Source organism: Lepisma saccharinum, chromosome 13, assembly GCF_977018435.1.
Source record: "Lepisma saccharinum chromosome 13, izLepSacc3.1, whole genome shotgun sequence".
NCBI lineage: Eukaryota > Metazoa > Arthropoda > Insecta > Zygentoma > Lepismatidae > Lepisma > Lepisma saccharinum.
The window spans coordinates 10,613,603-10,632,045 of record NC_139241.1 but is presented as its reverse complement, the minus strand read 5'-3'; the positions used below and the strand labels follow the sequence as shown (position 1 = coordinate 10,632,045).

Genomic DNA, 18,443 nt, shown 5'->3' with positions numbered 1-18,443 from the left:
GCCACTATACTTTAGCTAAACACACACATGTAGATCCCATTTAACCAAGTTTTAGAATATTCTCTTTACATGGAAAGTTAACAATGTGAAGAGAATTGAACAGTAACTGACGGTTGGGTAATTGGAAAGAAGCAAGTTAAGTATCAGGGTGAGTTTCTATGTAATACTCAAAATGATTAAACTAATGATTAGAACATTCATAACAATTATAATGCACATAAAACAGATTTATAGCAAAATATAGTGATATATCTAACTATTTACCAAACACTCTCCCCTCAAATTGCAACAGGAAAGTTGGAATTGCCACTTACCACATATTGCAGTAGATTTCTACATGATCAAAACATGGCCCCTTTTTGTAGAGTATGTAATACGTATGTACAATTTGTACTGTAATTATATTGTACATTAAACTGATGTATATTTGTCCAAATCAAATTTAAATATTTTTGTTCTCAAAATCTAGTTTTACTGTACAATTACCAAAAAACTTATTTTTCCCTAAAAAAGTACATTTGCATGATTTTTCCAGAAACTGTAAATTTGCTGACAATCCCAGGATTTTTAGACTGGTATACTTTGAGTTGGTATTTTAAGTCCACTTTATGCACAGTAAGGCTAATTGGGACTGGACCTACAGTTTAAAGTGGGATCCAAACCACTATGCGCCAGTTTAAAGTGGAATCCGAACCACTATGTGCCTCCACCGGGTATCGAACCTGGGACCCCTTGATTACAAGGTGACGATGCTACCACTGCACCATCGGGGAGGCCCTCAGAATGGAATACTCCCTGTACATATATAATATAATTTGCTGTTCCTAATACGATATGTCACAAGCACTTGCCTCCACCTTAACCTCTTCCTCCAAAAGTTCTACACAACAGTTGTGAAAGATGATGACAAAGCCATATTGGAAACTGAGTTGCATTTAAATTATAACAACAGGAAATGTATGACAGGTATATTTATAACCCCTTCCATCTTCGTACAAACAATTAAATAATTGATAAGGTAAAGTTCCCAGCGCATGTAGCACTGTGCCATGAAGGCACATTTTACGGGATATGAAAGTAGGGTCCCACACATTTTCGATCTTGGCCATTTTGGAGGTGATGTGATTAGCACCATGCTCTAGCTGCCTTTACCCCCAGGTATCAATTGATTTGAGACTGGTGATCCCCAGAGCCAATTTCTGCAGGGAAAGGCCAGAAAAATTCTGACCTTAGATCACCCAGCCCAGGAATCGAACCCTGGTTTCCTGTGTGGCAGTCAGACACCATACCGACTAGACTACCACAGCTCTAATTAAACAATTGCAATAGTGTAACGTATTTAAGTAGTGGCAAGTAAAAGCAACATAGTAAAAATTGGCCTAGTAATATTTACTTATTTCCTAATTTTTCATCACTTATAAATTCATTATCAGAGCAAAATGTTCAAGATCTAAAGAACATTACAAAGTTTTCAGACCAAATAGACAAGCAACAAGATCCATGTGTCAATTTGAAAGAAACCTACAGAAAAAAAATGAAATATTTCGTACTGAAGTGACATGACAAGCTGTTGCTTCAGTCAGAAAGCTCCGTAACATATTTGCTCACAGAATTTGGCCAGTGTGACACACTCCTGTACACGAAAACTGAATAACACAGCCATTGTACAAAAATATGAAATTTAGCTATGAAGGATGTGATTGTTTATGGAAAGTTACAATCGTACAAAGTAATTTCTCGCATGTGCAACATATTTCACATTCCTTGGTGCCAAGAATGCCACGCACACTTTTGAAATAAAATAAACAAGCACACTCTTCATTATCTTGTCCAGGTCATGTCCTGTTTTCTGTGCAGAAATTGGATTCAGGTATGCTACATTCTCCATGTGGGGTCTGTGGGCACAGATTAGAACAGTGCTGCTACAAAACTTGGTGTTAGAAAAGGAAATGAAAACCAGCACCAAACTGAAGAATCGTGCACAATTTCTGCAGCAAGAACAACTCAAACCACACTTGAATAGTGAGCACAAATTACCATTAAGCAATGTTACTATGAAGTAGGTATATAGTGATAAGAATTTTTTCCTTATACTGGAACGATCGGAATGGTTCATTCACTTTCCTAATTACCATATGTAACCATGTGACTTTAACAGATTTCTTTTCAAAAAAATTGTGTGAATTTAACCATTTACTTTAAAAAGAGGATATATATGAACTACACCTTTGTACAAGTCATTAAAAACAATAATACAGAATTTATACAAATAAAAGATAGGTAAAATTATGAGCAATTTTACCAAAAAATTATGAGCAATTTTACCAACAACATGTAGGCCACTACTGACCATCAGGGAAGGCATGCAAAAATCAATCTCTCTTCCACATAGTATACCAGGGGACTGAATTCTTGCAGACTAACAAGGTTCTCATGCCTGGGCTTACGGCCAGTATAAATCCTTCACGAGGTTGTGTGTTGTCCTGTGTTCTGTTCTTATGTTTGCCGAGTGCTTCTATACAGCCTGGAGATTATCAATCTCAGATTTTAATTTTGATAAGAAGTCTACCTTCACAGGATAACATATTTTTCCAGAAAAAAAATTTACTACAGAAGACCTGTTCAAGTGTTGGTCTTAGAAGAAGCTCCCCTCATATTCAATTTTAATCTGTACCAATCAATCCATGGGAGTTATCTTTTATTTTTCTGGCTAATCATGATGATGAAGATGAATGATTGATTAAGAATATAGATTCAGTTTTACTTACGTTTTTTGCGAGTATAGCTCGTTCTTCAATTACGACGTTTCGAGAGATAACTTCTCTCTTCTTCAGGTTATAAGCAATTCATAGGGTCTTGGCTTCGTCAAAATATTTCTTCCATAGTCAACAGGATCAAGGATTAGGTGAAATGTGAGCGGGGAAAAAATATAGGAAGATCAATTACACACTGACAATTTACGTGCTTAAAAGCCATCGTTACCTAAGTTAAAACCTATTATAAAAATTTATTGGTCCTCCTGTATAAATTTTAAAAACTGTAAAAACCTTTAACATTCTAAAAAACGTGCACTATTTCACAGTCAGGTTGTCTGCAACGAGCTTCCCTTGCTAATGTGGAAGCAGTCGGACCGGCTGTATTTTGTTCATGATTTCCCCTCCCTCCCCTCTTGATTATGTCATATCTAGTTCAAAATCTTCCTCTTTCGAATGAACTATACTCGCAAAAAACATAAATAAAACTGAATCTATATTGTTAATCTTGTGAGTAATTCGAACATCTAATGATTGATTATTAGATGATATGAGATGAAAGGACATCACAAACACATAAGCATGACACTGCACAAACTACAAAGAGCATTATACTGGTTGTGGGTCCAGGTGACAGACAGTCATTAGTCTGAAAAAATAAATGCATTATCAGATATCTGGATAATCCATATAATCTGGATAGAAAATATCTGACATCCGGGTAAAATTTTATCCGGATTTGGCCATCCCTAGTACCTTTTGCACTATAATGAACCAGTCTTATTATTCAAGGAACATATGCAATTTTAAATTGAATTGGTGGAATATCACTTATTCGTATTAGTAATTTTATAGCTGTCTACCATTCTACATGCACTGGAAAAGCAAAAAAAGCTCAACACATTACACATTGATATGAGTGCATACAGTGACCAGGACACAAAGTTGAAAAGGTGCATGCATAAATTATATTTTTAGACTGCCAAGCAACCTTGCCTTATTGATAAACCTGAAATATTTTATATTTAAAATTAATTTAGTTCACACTTATGTATTCCACTCTTTTCCATAGATGTTATTTCATTATCATCATCCAAATCACAATTTCAGTACCTTACTGGTAACATGCCAGGATCCTTTAGTGGTTAGTGCTACACACTACAAAGTGTTTTAGTGTTTCATGTCCTCAATCCATTTCATTGTTCACCACTTAATGTAATTACCAAGGCTAGGATTTTTATGACTTAGCGTATTTTTTTTTGGTAAGGTTGATATGTTACCTAAATATATAGAAATTCATATTGTGAAGAAAGTAATTAAATTAAGGTGCTTTTTAAGGGCATATTTGGCCATTTCTGCATGATAGAGCATATTTTGATGGATTTTCGGTCATATTCAGCATATTTTCGCTTTTTCAAGAAATACAGTCATTTTCCAAGTGGATTCATTCTTACTCCCATGTTCACTCGAGGGTTTTTTCTTTTAACTGCAGCAAAATCTTTTTCGTTTTTAATTGAAAATTTACAGAAAGTTTTCATTGTGCATTTCAACTCATCAGGGCCCATAAAGAACTAAAATTAGTATGTATATGTAAATATTTCAGCATAAGTTAGATATTAATGTTTGAAACAGTCTAGTTATAAGGGAATATTATTCAAATTATAGTGCATATTTTGTAAAATTTTTGGTCGTAATAGCATATTTTACTTTGCATTTTTTGGTCTTTTTAGGTCATAAAAATCCTAGCACTGGTAATTACTATAGAGATATTGACTACAAAAATTTTTTAAAAAAAATTCCAGTATTGACAAGAGCAAAAACAACATGGAAGTTTATGTCCTGCTTCCTCTAGTTTCAAAATTACCTCTATATTTATCTGTTAGAATCAAAGTGTCAGAAACCAATATTGCATTATGACAGTAGCAGAGAGAACTAAAAGTGTAGTGAGTAATGTTTTCTTCAGCATATACCTAATCATTTGCACAGGTTGGGAGAAAATTACCATTGTTGTGTTTGTTGGAGTTTTGTTTTTAAGTTTACTTTATGCACAGATAGGCTAATCGAGACTGCATCTACAGTTTAAAGTGGGATCCAAACCACTATGTGCCTCCACTGGGTATTGAACTTTGGACCTCTTGATTACAAGGCAACGATGTTACCACTATGTCGCAATGAATCGATAAAAACACCTTGTAATTCAAACAATGGATGTTCCTTCTTGGCAGGTAGCGAGATGTGGAGACAGAGCCTAACCCATTTATGATCTCGGTCAGTTTTTTCTCGCTTCGGAGAGGGGGGTGATGTGATGAGCACCATGCTCTGGATGCCTTTTACCCTCCAGGGATTTATTTTTACCAGTCTGGAACCAGCCATATAATTTCTACAGATATTATTGGACATGAAGGTAACCAACCATATGCAATACCTAGGAGGCCAAGTGATGCATCTTTGATGCTTGCTACACACTCCGTCAACCATCTTGGATCCGCCATATTAGATTCAACTTATTTTTTCAAATGGAAATAGGGGCATGTGATCCATCAAAATCATGCAAAATTTTCATCCAAATCGAATGGTGAAATCAATTTTAAGATATTAATTGTTTCCAAGTTATTTTCTATTAAAGATAAAGAATGCTATTGTTAATTGCATGGTACTCATCAACGTTTGTTCCTTGTAATGCAGTGAAATGTGATGTCTTTGATGAAAGAAAAGCATATTGACACTAGATTACATTGTGGTGGACGGAATGCAAGGGAAGTTCCAGGTAACTTCAACCACAGACACCCTGAGTAGAGGCCAATCTTTATTTATAGTGTAGTGGTGCTAGTGAACCTCGTCCAGAAATTGATTCACACAGGAAGCGCCCTGAAACAGCAACCATGGTTTTAGCAATGCATAAATGAAGCTGGTGGTTGTCCTAACTTCTTCCAGCAGGATGGTACACCCCTCCCTACGCTGCTCCTGTTTGTGTGCATCTTGGTCTTCATTTCCCTGGTCATTGGGGTGGTGGGGTCTGTTGGATGACCAACACGCCCACAGAATTTAACTCTATGAAACATCTTTTGGGGGGGGGGGGGGTATGTAAATTGTCAGATTTATGCAACTGTGGTAAAATGTGTGTGGCAGTTGCAGGAACGCATTATTCTCGCGTTGTTTTATAATTACACCTGGCACTAATTTGGGTTCATATGGACTGAGAGCAACGTTTGCCGATGCATGTAGCTGAAAAAGTATACATATTGAGCATGTTCTGTCAGGAGCTGTTCCTACCTAATGTAACATATCATATGCAATAACTTGAAAATTATTCTAGATATCTTCAAATGGATTTCACCATTCAATTTGGCAGAAAATTTCACATGATTTTGATATGTCACATGCCCCTATTCCCATTTGAAAAATTTAACTTGAATCAAATATGACACCTCCAAGATGGTGGACGGGATGCGTAACATGCATCAAAAGTTGCAGAACTTGGTCTTATTCATGTCCAATAATATCTATAGAAATTATATGGGTAGTGCCAGACTTTTGAACCACCATGTGTATATATATGCAGGCACAAGCAAAGGAAACATTTTTGTCTGCCGTGACTGCAAGAGAAGTAAATATCGTAATAATAATTCAAAAGTTTGAGGTGGTCAGGACCAAGACTACCGCGAATTACAAAAACTTGGGAGTATACAGAATACCGTATGGTAACAAACAGTACAATTGTCTACAAGAGTAAAGCATGCTCTCAGAACATATCAGGTATATCAGCAGAGAAGCACTACAAAAGAAAAAGGTCTCCTAAGGAACATCACTCGTCATGACAGCAGCCGTTTGTCTCCCTTCATTGTAGAGGGATACTCACCTAGACAGGAGAGGCTGAGATCCACTCTCGTCTTTCGTAACGGCCACATCCCAGGCTCTTCCTAAAGTATGTGGAGTGTTCCATCTTGAGCAGTTCAAGGAAGACTCCATGCCAATACCAAGACTAAGAATGCTAGAAATAATTAAGCTTCAGAGTAAGACACCGCTTCCCAAGAACACTAGCAAGGCAAACAGGAGATAGAAACAGGAAAATGAAATGAGCCAATTCACATTTTTTGCTACATTTTTAAGCAAATACGACAGGGTGGCCCAAAAGTCATGATCGGATACTGATATATTATTATTATTATTGTGAGAGGATGCGGTGATCAATGCAGAAACTGTATCAAACTGAAGAAGATACATTAAAGAAAGAAAAAGGATCAAGACCCGCTCTAGACGGAAGCATTTCCTTTAACATTTATGCTAGCATAAATGCTATGTAAATGCTTCCAAAAATCTTACAGCAGATAGTACATTACATGGAAGCACTTCATATAACATTTCGGTTAGCTTTTGCGATTACAATGTATAACAAACGAAAGGCACGTCAAGTTACTCCATCTATAGTGAGTTCACTGTGTTTACAATTGAAACAACTAAAATATTCTTCCATACGTGTACAGTAAATGCTATAAAGTACGTATTTAAGCAGCGCTATTGTTTTGTACCTAATACTGTTTTATATGAAACGCCCTTCCTCTCTGTTGAATAGTTATTGGCTTTTAAAAATGTGAAGTGATACGTTGTTTACATCTCACTCAGCCACTATTGCATCTACACACTCGTGACCAGGGGTGCCAATCCCCCCCTCCAAAAGCCTATGATGCACTCCTCCCCAAGGTAGAACACTACCCTTGCCCCCCCTCCTTTATGCCGAATTATTTACTCAAATTATTTTGGTCAGGCAAAATTTGCGGAACAATATAATACAGACATATTTAAGCAACATATGTTTACGTTAGGTACATTAGGCTTTCATGTTTGCTAACATAAAACGTACAAAACTGCTCAGGTTCACTGCCATTGTTAGCGTACTGCATCTTATTCTTAACAGTTTGTCTGTTTGACTAACGTAGTATTAATGCGAACAGCACGTCCCTCTTCCCCCTCTTCTGAACAGATTCTAAAAGCATAAGAGCTGATGTTTCATTCCAACCCCATTATCGCGATCACCCACAGGTAGGTAGAGAAACTGTACATAAAAACTAGAGATGGCCCGACATGAAATTTTGTCCGATATCGATAAGTAAAGATATAAAATTTACCGATACTGATAACCGATATTCTACCGATCCGATATAAAATTAGAAATGGTCCTTGAAGAACCTGAAAGGTTCATTGACCTCCTTAATAAATGTGTGTTTTAAGGTGACTGCAGTGAAAAAGAAATTGCATATTTAGACATTTACTTTTTTAGAAATTACGGCATGGAGATTATCCATAAAAATTACAACAAAATGGCAGAATTTTGCACTAAATTATCAAATATTTATCGACATTTATCGGCAGATACTGATAGAGTACCGATTAATCGGTCCCATCCCTAATAAAAACTAATAACAAGTCAATCAAAATAAACTATCCCCCGATTTTTGGGTGAAGATATATAGAATTGATATAAAATTTTGTCCACATGACGTGCCTAGGGGGCACCCCTGCTCGTGACCTAGAGCTCACTTCTGATTGGTTGTGCTTCAAAAAATGCTATGGAAATAGGACTGATTATATCCTTGAGAAATGCCATGAAATATGTCGTGGTATCAGAAATGCCGTAAGATTTTTCACTTTGTACAGTAGCATTTTGGTCATGGCATAAACGTCGAGAAAAACGCTTTCATCTAAAGCAGGCCTAAGATTAGTCACTGCAGCTGTCAGGTTAAACTTCTCGGTTTTCTATCAGAAAACAGATGAATTATTAGCACACAATGTATGAGAGCAGGGTAAGCATTCCTCTCAACCTATGACAACATTAGATTATCAGTTTTCGAGTCAATGGCACTTTTTCCATGGCTGAGAACTTGAACTATGTCGAGGCAAGAGTACTGGAGTTCATTGCCTCAAATCGCTGGGGAATATACAATTTTGCAATAAAATAGTTTGGTGAATTCTGTGTTGCAAATTAGCAACAAAAAAAGCAATTGCAAACACACATTAAATTTCACAAACATGTGTTATGTACAATCATAATTGCAGAGAATTAAATTTTAAAATTTCAATATCATAGGTTTTGTCACGCTCCTTTAAGTTTACTTCTTGCAGTAACAAGATGATTGCAACTGGACTATTTAAAATAGAACTAAAACCACTGGAATCAAATCTGAAAGCCCCCAAGATCTCAGAATCGGCTCATATTAAATACAGAAGCAAGAATGAAATAATATAGAACTTGTACTAGCAAATAAAATATCAACAAAACCACCACCAAACTAAATAACTAAGAGGAAAAAAAATATTAAAGAAATCAAGCAATAACTTCTAAAAACAGATCAACACATAGTAAAACAGTGCATGTCACCCTTAAATGTAAGAAATGAAAAGTGTTAGTGAGGAGTGAAGATTATCTACAATAATCTGAAAAAAAATAATTTAGTACTTGTATGATAAGTGCATACTACCTTCCCAAGTAGCTTGTTTACCAGATTTCTATGTCCCTCTTTAGACTGACAGACCTAAGTAGTATTTTAAAATCTCACCCTCTATTCTACACAATCATCACAGAAAGAAGTATCAAGTCTTTGGTGGGTTCAATAACAGTTTTATTTTCTACCATGTGATTTACCGTCACACAAATACATATGGTAGCCAAAACAGTCAATGACACTAAAGGTAATATACGAGGGCCACTATTTATATTTTGAGCCTTGCCAACATTGATTGAAGTTAGGCGCGATTTGACGTTTGCAGGGAATCGTCTGGCATTATTGACCATAACGTACTTCAAATGTTTTGTCAATAGCTTCATTTGTGTTGTTTATGTTGCCTTGGAGATTGCACAACAACAATAAAATGGAATTAACTCGTGAACATTTTCGTGCGATGATTTTTTACGATTTTCGACGTGGATTATCAAGACAAGAGTGCATCGATCAACTTACTTCCACATTTGGCGATGAAGTCCCATCCTTTGCCACTGTGAAACGCTGGTATAACGAATTTAATCAGTCAAAAAATCGAATTGATGGGTCATCCGCCATACAGTCCTGATTTGGCACCCAATGACTTCTAATTGTTCCCGAATGTCAAGAATAAATTGCGTGGACAACGATTTTCGTCGGCGGAAGATGCCGTTGATGCGTTCAAAAACCATATTATGGAGGTGTCTCAAGAAGATTGGAAAAACTGCTTTGACAATTGGTTCGAACGAATGCAAAAGTGTATTGACCATAAAGGAGAATACTTCGAAAAACAATAAAGCAGTTCTCAATGCCAAATTCCTGTTTTTTCATTGTTAGGCTCAAAATATAAATAGTGACCCTCGTATTACACTTCCAAAAGAATAAACAAGCTTGTGAAATGCACAATCATTGCAAATACATCTTTTTAATTCGAACTTGGATAATTAAATTAGTCTGAAATTCGAACTGAAGTTTATTCCCCTTGAAATTCCTATTGTAACCAATGTTAAAAATTCATATGTAATTCAAATTTTTTAACCTTTTACTTGGATAATTTGAAATAACGTGCGATTGTCCACCAAGATAAACACAACACACAACCTTATATGAGGTTGGCTAGGCACTCTTACACCTCCAACTTCTAGTCACCTACAGAAATGTAGGGTGACTGGCCATGTAAGGTTGTGTAAGGTTGTGTGTGTGTGTGTGTTTATCTTGGTGGGAAAAGTTCTGGGAAACCAGGATGAAATGTCGCAGGAAAAATAAAAACCACTAAAAATAACTGTATTACAATATTTTGCATCTTCAAAAAGTGGTTATGCCAACCTTTAAGAAGAACAAGTGTGGTCTGAGGTAGAATACCGTGTTGATGTCTGGTGTGCTATTAATGGTGCACACATAGAGTTGTACTAATAGATTCTGATTCTGATTCTTAATCTAATAAAAATATTTAATCTCCAAAAACCAGATTTCTCTTTTGGACACTGTCTAGAATGAACAACTTACCTGTATTATGTATATACATATGGAATATTTAAAAATTCTTTGTAAAGTTTAAGTCATTGTGCACCACGTCCTGTTCTTTTCACTCCTTTACTAATGAATGTGAGTAGAACTGACTGCCACTACATAAACGAGAGGCTACTTACACGCGAGAAAATAATATTTATTTGTGCACACTGCTAAGAACCATGTTAACTTACCTGTTTCATTTTTAGCATGGGGAAGTACAATTAATAGTAAATTTCAATGTCTAACAAAACTTGCTTGCTGGTTGATTTTACTTAATTAATTATGCCACTACATTAGCTGCAATAGGGAAGTGGGAGGGCAATGGAAGGAAATGTCTGTGGTCTTTGTCAAAGATACCATCCCAACATTTGCCTGGGGTGACTGAGGAAAGCACCAGAGAAATGTCAGTCAGGATTACTGGCTGAACCACTGGATATGACTTTGTCATCATAACCACTCACCCAAACTGCTCCAGTAAAAAATATGTTGACAGAATTTCTATCCATAAGCTACAGAAGTACTAAGTGTAGAACATACTACCACAGTCAGAACATACTACCACAGTCAATAAGTTCATGGACTGGCACCTCAGAATGTAGGCAGCCACGCAACATGGCGTACACTTACACATATCCACATCGTCCCTCAAAATAGTCGCTACGCACACACATCTGCCAACATTGGTGTAACTATTGGAAACACTGCTGAAAGATATTGGAAGGAAGATCCTGTACGGCTTCTCTTGTGGCAGTGATCATTTCCTCAGCCGAATGAAATCCACGCCCACGTAGCTTTGCTTTCATGTGGGGAAGAGACAGAAATCACATGGCACACCCCAACATTGCTACTTCTTCGATCTTGTGTTCAGTTCAGCTCGTTTGTGGCCGACCAGTACGCTCGTCACCCTCCAAACTGTCTCTCCCCTGCGCAAAGCATTGCTGCCACTTAAACACAGCACCGAGGTCCAAGGCATCGTCACCATATACTTGCTTCATGATCTGAAACTTTTCACTATAGGGTTTGTCTAATTTTTGGCAGAACTTGACATTTGCCCCTTGCTCAAACTGAGACATTCTCTAGTTTCGCTGGTGGCATTCAACTACCCTTCACAACAGAGACTGTACTTCTGCTTACACTGTATGCAAGCAACTGCCTCTTACTGGGACGAGAGAACTGACATGGCACCATCCCATGGTGCAACCTATCTGCTATGGTGCAACCTATTAGCTGTAGTGCACCACAGCAACACTATGAGGCCAGTCCATGAACTTATTGACTGTACTGTGTATTTCCAGACAAATATCAAAAACCAGTTTCCCGTTACACTGAACAGTGGGAAAAAAGTGTAGCAACGTTAAAAAGACCATCCTTAAATAGAACGTTTCATTGCTTGGCAGTCTTCGAATGGTTGCTCTGAAATTGCATGACAAGTGTTTCGATGGTGTGATTACATTGCAGAAAAAGTGACCTACTTGTGCTTGAAATATTACTGTTATATTAGGTGTAACAATAACATATTGCTCAACTACTCCATTCAATTGTATACAGTTCTATCTACAAGTTTCTTGTGCATTAAGCAGAATGATAAAAAGGTGCTATTGTACAGGGTCAACAATTTTAGTAATATGATGTGTCTTACACAGTGTACATTGATACACTTATTTCTTTGTATACAAGGTTAGGAGCTTTTCCATCTTTATTAAGAAGAATGAGCATTGTATTACATGGGGAAGGTGTAGAAATTATAGCTTTATTGTAATCCAATCATGTAAACTGGATTGTATCTTTTGCAAATACGCTGTATAAAGAAACAAACTGCTGGAGTATTAAGTGAGGTGAGTGTACACTTGAAACTGTACCACAAATGCTGCAGTAAAAGTAATCACTCGATGTTCACAAGTAGCATGTAAGTATGAAAATCAACAGACAGATATCATGTTATGTATATGATGCTCTAAAGATCTTACATAGCTATGTGGTTAGCACTCTTGCACTTGGTGCAAGTGGTTCCAGGTGCGATCCCTGGTAGAAATTTGAAATTTTCAGTGTCGACCCAGCATCATGAGGACAATTGAGGAGTTAGCTGAAGAGAAGTAATGGGCTCTGGCATGAACGTCCGCAGGATTTTTCCAGGGAGGGGAAAGCAAGGTGTTCCCCCCCCCCATTGTGAAGCACATTTCCCCCTAAAAAACACTATTTCAGTCTGAAATTATCATGTTTCTTCAACGAATTTATAATAATTAACACAAATTACTGTGACTGAAATGAAATTATGTGTGAAATAGATAATTTTTAGGTGGTCATTCCATTTCCAGGAAGGGAGGGGGTGGCCCCTCCTTGCCCCCCTTTCCGGACGTCAATGGGCTCTGGTCTTGAAGGCAGAAAACAGTGGTGATGAAATATGAAGCACTGACTGCATATCAGCCAAGAAAAGTCACACACATACAGGATCATCTTTATGACCCATCATCATGAGTACAGTTGGGGAGTTAATTTACAAGGAATAGTAGTCGACTCAGTTCAAAAAGACAGAACAGCAGCAAATGTATTCCATGCACTGACTACGTGTCACTTCAAAGGAAACTGATTTGAAGGTCTTTGAGCTTTCTCAAATAACTTTTCTACCAGTGATTTTTGTGTTCATGTTCCCTTCACATAACCCACCCACTTACACGTATTGGTAAATAAACCCATAAATTTCATAGGGAGGTTTTTACAATTATATCTTCATTGCAGAGAATTCTATTGAAATTAAAATAAGTTTTGTAAGTAATCAAAGCAACAACAAAAAAAAATTCTACAGAGAGAAAGTAAGCCATCACATATAAGAATAGAGGTTAACATGTGTGCAAAACGTTCGGTAATAAGTATTTTCTACAAATTTCTAATCACATGATTCCTACCTTAATGATCCCCTTCTCTCCCCATACTCCTGCGAGAGGTTACAGTTCTCTGTGTCTGTTTCCACTTCATCATCGGCTTGCAATTGCGCATATGGGTTTTCACCTGTAAATTATACAAACAGTATATTTAGCAGTTTTCTAGCTTACATATAGAAAAGTCAGATTTCAATAAAATAAAATAGTGCAACCTAATAAACAATATTGAAAAAAAAAAACTGTTGTTATGGGACGAAACTTCAGCAATTGCTTGAAATTTTGATGTAATACAGTGCAACCTCGATTTTCATTTTTTCAGAGTACAAAGACAGGGAAAAAAGCATGAATCAAACTGAAAATAAATGCCTGATAAAGGGAGCGTGTTTTTCCCAAAATGTTATAACAAAATTTGTTTTTATGCTTGTAACAGGTATAAACTATGAGAGAAAAATTCTAATTTCTAGCAACACAATCCCAATGTTATTCATTAGCAACGGAAAATAACTATTCACTAAAGAAAAATTCAATATATACAAAACAAACTTTTCCCAATTTTAAATATGAATTACATATTGAACCATTTGAAAAAAATATATTTGTTTACTGTTTACAAGAACAATACCTAGAAATTACAGGGTGTTAAAAAAGTCCCTGCACCCAAAGGTTTAGAATTTTTTTTGTTTGTATTTTCTTAAACTTACTAACATAATACCTTTAAATACACAAAAATAATTACTGAATCAAGTTAGGAATTCAGCAATATCTGAGGAAAATACATACATGATAATCAGAACTATTTTCAAATTTCCCAATTGCTATGAAGAGTTCCAATTCACACTAAGAGCTAAAATAGTCAGAATGTCCTTGTAAACACGTTTGCACGTGCTTAAACACGTTCCACAACACAATATTAAAAAAAAAACAACTGTGATTTCTGAAAAGAGAAGTAACACCGATTTATCTAAGTCCAGTATCTGCACAGAGTGCCTAATTGACACTGAATCTCTAGTTTAAAGTGGGATGCAAAAATTTGTATTGCATCTCCACAGCAATACAAACAAGAAAAAGGAAGAATAGCTACTGACACAGATTTAAACTAAAAAAAAAAAGTCATACTGGCACCGTTTAAGAGCACTTAAAAGAAGAGGTAAATATGAATTCAAAAACTTACTTTTCTTCACACGGTCATAAGGATGCTCAATCTTGATAGGCGAATACTGGCTGGTGCTGTCACCACTTTGTCTATTTGACCCCGGTGAAGACCTTGCTTTCCCTGCACTATTCTGGCACGATGCAGACGGAATGCACGGAGCAGGACGTTTCTTAATAGGACGGGTACTAGGCCGGTTAGTTTCTGAAACAAGTAAACACATTGGTAACGTTTCCACAGTATAACAAGAGTTCCCACATGAACTCTGAATGTATTTTCCCTAAGTTTTCCAGAATCCCCATTTTTTTTTTTTTTCAGATTTCTTTATTTTACAATGGCCTCCTCCATTTCTCATCATAATCATACCATTTTTCATTTCTACCATAGGTGTGAATTGGCAGGGGCAAGCCTTCCCCGCCCAATATTCAGGCTACTAAATTTAAAAGTGAAGGATAATTTTGTTAACCTCCTGATGAGTAATGTATTGAGGAGTATTTTTTTATGATTGCACAAATGTAAGTTACTTACCAAAATAGTCCTGGATGCTATTTTTATGGGATGGAAATCTTGTCGATTCTACACCCCGAAGTTAAGTCCCAAGTTCGATTCTGTCCTCAAAGTCCTAAGTTTGACTCTACACCCTCAAAGTTAAGTCCCAAGCTTGATCCTGCCCCCGAAGTCTTAAGTTTGATTGTACACCCTCAAAGTTCAAGTTCCATCTTTGATTCTGCGCCCAAAGTCCTAAGTTTGATTGTATACCCTCAAAGTTAAGTTCCAAGTTTGGTTCTGCCCCAAAGTTCGAAGTTTGATTGTATACCGTCAAAATTAACTTCAATGAGACTCATAGATCAATTAAGTGATTTTCCCTGAGAATTCCATGGGATTTAAATTTCTTTCATATTTCCAGGTGTGTGGGAACTCTGTATAACTTAATTGCCACACAACTTACAATGTCAAGGTTCTTTAAAACAAAATCCTATGATATTTCAAAATCTGAAAGAAAGAAAAACAAAAAAAAACAAGTGTTTAGAATTCCTTTTAGTACATTCACATGAATCTTCATCTAGTTTGCTTTTGCTGTTGTCTAGATATTTGCAATAGTTGGGCTTATGTAGCCATGGAACCACTGTCAATATCTAAAGAGCAAACACATGGAGATTCATTCACATGCACAATTCTAAGCAGGTATTTCTTTTTCAGATTTTGAAATATCATAGCAATTTTCAAAAGAAGAGAAATTTTGAGAAATTTTCGAAAATGGCTTTACTGGCAAAAGCCAAAGCAGGGTTGCTATGATCTTTTTATTATGAAATTCCCTGACATTTACAGGTTTTCGAGTCAAAAAATGAAATCCTTCCAGACCTGTTTATCATCATGACTTCTGCTTTTGAACCTTGTGTTTTTCAATTAAATATATAATCGGTTAATTATTATGAATATTCACTTTCGCAACTTTTTTTATACCAAATTTCATTCTACACACACAAAAACACGTGACAATTCGAAGAGTAAAATGTAAAATTACAATCGGCATCAAATGTATTGGGTTCTACAATCACGTGTGTGCATCTAGCCTTCAGGCTAAGGTAACAGAGGTACATTATTTCACCATAACAGATCTCCACAATATAAAAAACAATAGAAAAAGTTCATAAACAATACACAATTTTTCATTTTCTAGCAGATTTACAATATAATGTCGTAGAAAATGCTGCATTTTTGCTTACATTTATGAGTACACAGCATCTAGAGACATTTTTGTTGCATGCAGGAATTCTACAGAAAATGCCAACAAGACTAAGATCTATAAAATCTCATCTTCACCAACCTATCTGATAATTATGATCATATTGTCAATGTGCTTTAGTTATCAATCACATACCTGGACTGCAAGTTTTACTTTGATATTCTTTCTAATATCTAGTATTATATAAGTGAAAATTTATTACAGAAATTTGAAGGAACCATAATTTTGCACAAGACTGAGAATCATAAGAACGAAAGAAAAAAGTTTCTAAACTGAATCTTTTTGGGGAGTGGAATCACAAGAACCAAATCCAGAAGTGGAAGTGAACAGCTTGTTCACTTTGCAACTCTTTCTCTTGCAGACTCCTAAATGCACGAAAATTCCAGACGATCTGCAAAATTTCCCTGACATTTCCTTGACAAGCCCAATGCCCTGACATTTCCCTGTTTTCTAGGTTTTCCAGATGCGTAGCAACCCTGCAAAGGTCAAGCTGAGCCCCCACTCTTTTTATCAAATACAAAAACTTTTCCTGTTGAGAAAGTTGCTTGGAGATTCAGTTTACATATATATTTTACCACCACAGATACATTATACATTTTTAGTATATTATTATGAAGGAAGCGGTTGAATATTGTCTTCACAGACAAGTGTGAAATACTTTACAAACAAAGACAAGGGAACCTCAAGACAGTTCACCATATCCCATGGCTGATGAACCTGTATGCACAGTGGAGATCCATGCGACTGCAATAGCCAATCAATGCCCTTTATATTGAAGCTCCTCCTAGTGCAGGCGTGGCCACCAGAAATTCTGGTAACGTCAGTGGCCTGTCTCCCACACTGTTTCTCTCTGTCTGTGAGATTATTGGCCATTGTACACAGTGACATTTCTAATTGTAAATGCCACAGGCAAAATCCTTGTTTTTTTAAGGGTGTTAAAAGTTTGAAAGGACCTTGTCCTGCTAGAATTTGTCCATCCAATACATTTACACCATTCCCTCCCATTCCATTACAGTACTTTTTGAAAGCCCATCCCAACCAAGGTGTATGTACAATCCTGGAAAGAAATACTTCCCCCATAAGACTACTGATATTAAGAAGGCTCTATGGGGATGTATTTTTATTCACGACTGTACACAGATATTGATCACTGGCATACAATGTTTTGGAATCTAACTATTGGCATTAGGAATATGTGCTTACTTCTGGTACTGACTTTTAAAAAATTGAAGTGCTTCACATGCATTCCTATCATACATTGTTAATATAGCATATTAATAGCTTATGTTAGGACTAAGGCTGAATTGATACTTTGCACTAACAACCATACTCTTTCCAATTCCACTGATATCAATTATTGAAAACTGTTGCATAAATAAATAGAGCAAATACCGGGTGTTCCATTTACAACGCAAACCGGAGTTGGGGATAGTACAACATTTGACCCGGAAGTGGTACACGTATAATCCTTATACCAAATTGAAGCCTTGTTCATTTATATATTTTTAAATCGGGGAACAAGGATTGGATTTCATTAGTGTCTATGCAGTGTTGCCAGTTGTAACAGGAAGTGTAAATGAAATTTTTTACAAAGCATGAAAAACGGCACATAACACACTTGTACGAACATGACATTGGTAATTTTCAGTTTGGTTAGGTGGATTAGCTCGGCATCTATGGCAGTGAAAAAAGAAATGTTCATTTCTACCGATAGCCAATCAGATGAGGTGTCTTTAAGGGGAAACTAGCAAAATCGTTGTTTTTATAAATTAAGACTGTGCATTGGCAACAATGCTGGTGTTTCAGTGCCCCAAAAGGTGTGTTTTGAAACTGTATACATCATGCAATTACTGAAAACAAGAAAAAGGAACTTGGAAATTTTCATGAAAATAGTATTACTTACATGCACCTGGAAACTATGTGATG

At 36.3% G+C, this 18,443-nt stretch overlaps 1 protein-coding gene across 4 annotated transcripts in view; it reads right to left on the bottom strand.

Annotated features, from left to right (window-relative positions):
• LOC145997166 (uncharacterized) overlaps positions 1-18,443 on the bottom strand; it is a 177,374-nt gene that overhangs the window by 22,969 nt on the left and 135,962 nt on the right. For 3 of the 4 annotated variants that reach the window (XM_083133846.1, XM_083133849.1, XM_083133847.1), the window contains 3 exons: positions 14,792-14,974; positions 13,645-13,747; positions 6,613-6,744 (listed from right to left, as the gene is read on the bottom strand). In XM_083133846.1, the coding sequence (XP_082989972.1) occupies positions 6,613-6,744; positions 13,645-13,747; positions 14,792-14,974 (418 nt within the window). The remainder of the gene's footprint in view (positions 1-6,612; positions 6,745-13,644; positions 13,748-14,791; positions 14,975-18,443) is intronic. The other variant, XM_083133848.1, reaches the window with a different exon arrangement.